The sequence below is a fragment of the Ciconia boyciana genome, chromosome 7 (assembly GCF_034638445.1).
Source record: "Ciconia boyciana chromosome 7, ASM3463844v1, whole genome shotgun sequence".
Taxonomy (NCBI): Eukaryota; Metazoa; Chordata; class Aves; order Ciconiiformes; family Ciconiidae; genus Ciconia; species Ciconia boyciana.
In genome coordinates this window covers 64,706,947-64,713,053 of record NC_132940.1, presented here as the reverse complement: position 1 = coordinate 64,713,053, position 6,107 = coordinate 64,706,947, and the positions used below count along the sequence as shown (strand labels likewise).

The window sequence follows — 6,107 nt, the reverse complement described above, 5'->3', positions numbered from 1 at the left end:
GAATCATAATCTTTCCTAGTGGGGGGATTCAAATGAATGATTTTAGAATCAGCGGTGGTGAGCTACTGTAATGAAAAAGTCCAAAATTTCAGTTTTATTAAAATGCATGTATTTAGGAATAATTATTTTAGGAACAGTCTTGCCTATTATAATGAAAATTTGTTTAATGATTCCTTGCTCTGAGCAATTTATTTTCTGAACAGACTGGTAAGGTATAATTTTTTTATTAATTATGTTTTTCCAGTATTTGACAGCAATCCATCAATCTGGCTATGTAACTGGAGAGTGTCTGGTTTTAGAGCTTGTTGCAGAAGTGGTTTGGGACAGTAAAACATAGAAATGGGAAGCTATGAGTTTATTTAATTATCTTTATTTAACTATCTTTAGCAGCGGCAAAACACTCCAGCATGAGTATATTCTTCGAAAGGAGAATTTGGTGCATTTTTTTCTCTTCCTAGACAGCAGATGACCCTCCTTCTCTGCGACTGCGGCTGCTTCCCTGCTGCTGGCTGTAAGGTCTGGCTCCTCTCTGCCTGTCTGCGCTGAGTGCTGCCCTCCCGTGCCAACCATCCCGGAGTTAAACTCTTCATGGTAAGGTTGGCAGGGGCTGGTTGGGAGCAAATACAGGCCTATGACAAAAATCAGTGCCCGGTATCCTGTCCTAATGCGACACATGCATGGAGAAGGGATAATTTATCCTTTACTGGAGCCGATGAGGTGAAGAACTGGTTGAATGGCAGCAACGGGCAACAGTGATCACTGGGGATTTTGTGTGGATAATCAATTTTCCATTAAATGATTTGGTTTTGTGTGAAAATGGAAAAACTCATGACCCTTTCCTCTAAAATTGAACTTTTAAAGATGGAAAGATTATAATCCAGCCCCCAATACCTGACTGAGTCAGACCTCCTTTTGCCCTCTGGATGGCAAGGATAGCCAGCGTTTCTCCTGGTGGCTTTTTCATGTAGTGAAGTGCCTTAGCTGCTAAGGAAGGTTAGATTACAGGTTCAGCAAGAAAGGGAGTCTGTTCCGTTTGTATTTACGGGTCGGTACACTGGTTTAAAAAAGAAACAAAGATGCTTTATATGACAAGTCATCTGAGAGGTGTCATCTGTCCTATAGGAAAAAATGTGTGCTTCTTACTTTGTTCTTTCTTCCTGGTTCAGCTAAATCAACGCTTTAAAAATAAAAAGAATGGACCTGAAAGTTTACACTAAAAGAATATGCAAGTCCAGAAAATCAGTCAGTAACAAAGAAAAAGCGACATAAAAATTTTGGAATACTTGATGTTTCATTTTGTTTCCATTTATTCTTTTAGAACAGACCTTTTTATAGTGTGCAGTTGTGTTGGACTCTGAAATCATTACTGAATTATTCCTAATCATACACTCGGAAGAGAGACATCATGTGTCCCAGTGATCGTATAACTCTCAGTCCGTCCCTTGAACTTCTATTGATACCCGTGGGAGCACTTCCAACCACAGCAAACAGGAGCAGCCATACGACAAGTGCTCTGTAGGGCGACGGTAAATAGGGGTGAGCAGGCAGGAGGTTTTGCTGATTTTGCTTTACTTTCCCCATAGAAAGTGAGGCTTTGTAACGTAGTCCTCCAGGCCGATGCCCACGTGTGCCTGACACTACTCCTGCAGGTCTTCTGGCATTGTGGGGAACATGCGAATGCAAAGGGTGTTGTGCAGCAATTTATTATTGCGTTTGTCTTTTCCTCCAGCTGCCAACATGTGGAGCTCACCGGGGCCCATCTCAGCATTTGTGATGCTGGTAGTTGCTGCCGTGCACGCAGGAGTGAGGGTGACCCCAGCTGTGAAGTACACGAAGACGAAGCCCTTACAGCTGGCGGGTGACGGAGCCTCTCACACTCCTCTCACCTCCCTCGTGGGGAAAAGCTCGATCCTGGCAGCACCGGGCAGAGCCGAGTTGCCCACCCCGAGCTCCGCGGCCCGAGGGGCCACCACACTCTTCCCCTTTGAGAACTACACTCTCGACACAGCCGATTTCTTCTTCAACTGCTGTGACTGCTGCCCTCCTGCCGTGGGACCCCGGGGGCAGCCAGGGGAGCAGGGACCCCCAGGTACAGCGATGCCTGTCTCGCTGCTCTCAACTAAAGCACATACACCATATCAAGGAGTCTCCTGCTTTTCCTTCAAGAAATGAGTCGGCAGGACTTGTGCAGCAAATGCCGAATGTGATTATACCTCGTGTAAATCCAGAGCAAGAAAGCACAGGCGAGCCACATCCCAGAAGTTATAAAACACCAATATGAGTGGGAAAGCCCCCAAAAGGAGCTTCCTCCCCATGGCACTCACTTTGAGGACCACACTGGCATGGGAGCGTGTGCAGAGCTGGCCCCATACCACGTCGCTGCTGGCGGTGCCCCACACGGCCACGCTCTTTGATTCTCTATCCCTGTGTCTGATCCCCTGGGAGTCACAGATTTACTTTCACGTTCACTTTAACCATGGTTTTATGACCCTCAAAACTACCTGCAAGCACTTTTGTATCTTTGCTGAAGGTTTATGACAAAAGCCTCTTTTTCTTGGATTTTTCTTTTTCCCTTGGAAAAAAGGAAGTTAAATACAAAAATAATTTTGGGTTCAAATTTTAAAATAATTATTTGCTCTCACAAGAGGCACCTCTGTATAGAGCACCCAAATATTTTCTAAGACATACTTTGTCTCTTTTTTCTACTGCTAAAATACATATCTATAGAGCGCCTAATACTAATACCGCTATAATGAATAGTGCATTAGTCTGCAAATGTTCACTTTAACAGCACTAATATTGGGGATAGAAACTATTCATCTGAGGAAAGGTGGTAAAATAATGAAATAACTTTCTTTTAATACAATGTACTTGAGGGATTTTCACTTCTCATAGCTCAGGAGGGACTGGCTAATGGAAATTACAGTGGCTGCAGAGGGAGTTTGCACTTACACATCTCTTGAGTGTTGATGGAAAAGTCCTTGTGTCAAATGGGTTGTGTTGGGATGATTGAAGTTGCCATAGTCTGCTCCCAGACGTGCACCGGGAGTCTCTAGGTTCCCAAGTGGATGAAAAAGTAAAAAAAGATTGAAGCCAGCTTGCTTGCCTTTCAACCCATCCTTTGTGCAGTATGGAGCTGTCTGACAGGTTCCACTTCTATATGTGCAGACTTAACTCTTTTTAAGGAGAGGGGCAATTACGACGCTATGGGAGCTCCTTAGATGCGCTCAAATATTAAAGGCAGATTACTTCTGATGTTTTATGAATGTCTGAGCTCCTGTGGCTCAAGGGCAGCTGAAAGTTGGTTTTAAAAATTCTTGAACTACTAGCCACGAGTGAAACGTGAAACTGTAAGGTTTAGGGATTGCAGTAGCTGAAAGGCAAAGGTTGGGGAGCTGCATGCCTGACCAGGGGACCTGCGAGCACGCACCCCACTGATCTCAGCACGAGCAGTGCGGCGTTGCCCCTACCACCCCTTGCCTTTTTTCCTGCCGTAGGGTTTCAGCTGCAGTGTCTACAACGCCTAGGGGAGCAGGGCTCAGGCCAAACCTGTCTGTCTCACATCTTCTTTGCATTGGTTGTATGACGCCAAACAGCCAATTCTTCCCAGGGTGATGGAAACAGAGTTTGCCTTACGTGCATCCCTCAATGCCATGTTGCCTAGCTATTATTGTGAGTTGTCTTTATAAACTTAAACCTTTGAGTTACTAAGATAATTTTCTTGATGTGGTTATGTTACAGGTCCCAAGGGGGAGAAGGGAGATGCTGGTCTGCAAGGTCTGCCGGGAACTCCAGGTCCTCAAGGTCCAAAAGGTTCTAAAGGAGAAAGGGGTAAAGACGACTTAACTGCTTATTTTGAAAACAGATGCTGTTGTCCTCATCAAATACCACAAAATTATAGGAAAAAATAATTTTCAGAGGAAACTGAGTATGCTGATATGGATTGACGCCTTGCGAGATTTAGCTGGCATTAGTGCAGGGACAATAACTCAGATGGTGGTAGCATATGTGCAGGTGGTATAGGAACAGCTGCTCATAAAGATCTCACTCGAAACTCCTTGTTCTGAATGGGAGTTTAAAAACTGAGCTCAATTTGCTTTGGATTAGGGACATAAGTAGGAAAAAACCACCATGGAAGCTATGCGCAGGTGTAGAAGCTGCATTTCAATTTAAGTATCTCAGGCAAAATGGTTTCAGCTAAGGGGGAGAGCAACTATTATCCATCAGTAGTAACCCAAAGGGAACCCTGCCCTTCATTTCAGGCTCAGAGCAGCTCTGTCCTGCTGCCACACACAACTGGTAGGATGCTGCGGCTGCCTTTGGTCGTGGAGAAACACACAGCAAAGCTGGTAACGGAGGTGCCAGCAGCAGCGTGCTGCACAGTTCAGTCAGTGCGGTCACTTCTTTGATTCACTTCTCAAGCAAGACTTTTGGCAATCCTGGAGTGAGAAACTCAGAGCTGTCATCTTCTCCAACTTGCCATTAAACAGCAGCAACCGCCTCTCAGCGAGGCACTGATTAGAGTCAGAAATCCAACATTTGGGTGAGACGCAGTTGTCTGCGTGATGGTGCTTGGTGCTGTGAGATTCAGCCAAGGTTTCTGAAGGCGTTTCTTGAAAACACACATTGCTCATCTCTGTTTTATTAATGAAGTGAGGGACACATGCAAAATGGTACCAGTCATGCACCAGTCATGTACCAGTCACGGACCTTCTGTGCCATGACTGCTGTGCTGCAGACAACGTCACTAACAGTACATTAATGGTGAAATGTCCTAGGAGGCAAAGGGGAGCAAGGCGAGCGAGGAGTAAGTGGAAACCCCGGCTATCCAGGCAAACCTGGGCTGCAAGGTATGTAACACGGGCTGGGAAACCCAGGAATATTGCACTGACCTTTCCCTTTGCTGTTGGTGATGCCCCTCCATCTCCAAAGCAATCCAATACTTTGAATCTTTTTTTCCTCCCCACTTTGCCCTTTTCCTAGGTGAAACTGGAGTAAAAGGCAATAAGGGCAACTACGGCTTCCCTGGACTGAAGGGACAAAAGGGGTCCAAAGGGGACACTTGTGAGAACGGGACCAAAGGAGACAAGGGAGATAGGGGGGATGCTGGAGACCCGGGAGTGGACGGAGAACAGGGTGACAAAGGGGAAAAGGGAGACACAGGGGAGAAGGGGTATTGCGGGGAGCCAGGGGGGAGAGGTGCGAAGGGAGAAAGAGGGGAAGGGGGGACAAAGGGAGAAAAAGGGAGCAAAGGGGAGATGGGGGCTGAGGGAATTCAGGGGGTGGATGGAAAACAGGGAGAAAAGGGCGAGCGAGGAAGTAAGGGTGACAAAGGGGACCTGGGACCCGCCGGCGTGATGGGACCTTCTGGGCCCAAGGGGGTTGCCGGCAGTAAGGGGGGCCGAGGGGCCCCAGGAAAGAAAGGCTCCCGTGGGGCGAAGGGTGCCCGAGGGGGCACCGCAAAGCTCCTGCGATCAGCGTTCAGCGCCGGCTTGTCCAAGCCCTTCCCTCCGCCCAACGTCCCCATTAGATTTGACAAGGTCTTGTACAATGACCAAGAAGATTACAACCCTTCCACCGGGAAATTCAACTGCAGCGTGCCCGGGGCGTACGTCTTCGCCTACCACCTGACGGTGAGAGGGCGTCCAGCCCGCGTCAGCCTCGTCGCCCGCAGCAGGAAGGTCGCCAAAGCCCGCGAGACGCTCTACGGCCAGGAGATCGACCAGGCATCCTTCCTGACCGTCCTGAAGCTGAGTGTGGGCGACCAGGTGTGGCTGGAGGTTGCGCGGGACTGGAACGGGGTCTACGTCAGTGCTGAGGACGACAGCGTCTTTACGGGGTTTCTTCTGTATCCAGATGTTTTTGAGATCCTGCTGTAGATTTAAAGGGCAAAGATGTTAACTGAGAAACATGCCTTTCCCTCTGCCTGCGAGAGAAGAAATGAGCATCAGTTTAGCATACTAGTTTAGTTGCTAGGTTTCGTGATCTTTTAACAAAAATATTTATATTTGCAAAATATGGATTAGTTTTAACTAGCAGCCCCAAGAAGCGGCACAACTTTTGCACAGGTGGGTGATGGCTAAGAGAAACCATTGTCCAAATGCCAG

General features: G+C 47.3%; 1 protein-coding gene across 1 annotated transcript; it reads left to right on the top strand.

Annotated features, from left to right (window-relative positions):
* Positions 1-1,737: 1,737 nt before the first annotated feature.
* On the top strand, positions 1,738-5,879 carry OTOL1 (otolin 1). Its single transcript, XM_072868184.1, has 4 exons — positions 1,738-2,089; positions 3,742-3,831; positions 4,779-4,850; positions 4,984-5,879. The coding sequence occupies exons 1-4, from the start codon at positions 1,738-1,740 to the stop codon at positions 5,877-5,879; spliced, it is 1,410 nt and encodes a 469-aa protein (XP_072724285.1).
* Positions 5,880-6,107: the final 228 nt, after the last annotated feature.

What these genes read in the sequence shown, in the direction of transcription:
- OTOL1 (XM_072868184.1), top strand. Translation starts at nt 1,738, where the DNA reads ATGTGGAGCTCACCGGGGCCCATCTCAGCATTTGTGATGCTGGTAGTT. An exon ending in AGGGGAGCAGGGACCCCCAG is followed by an intron (nt 2,090 to 3,741) that starts GTACAGCGATGC and finishes GTTATGTTACAG; the next exon opens with GTCCCAAGGGGGAGAAGGGA. An exon ending in AGGCAAACCTGGGCTGCAAG is followed by an intron (nt 4,851 to 4,983) that starts GTATGTAACACG and finishes CCCTTTTCCTAG; the next exon opens with GTGAAACTGGAGTAAAAGGC.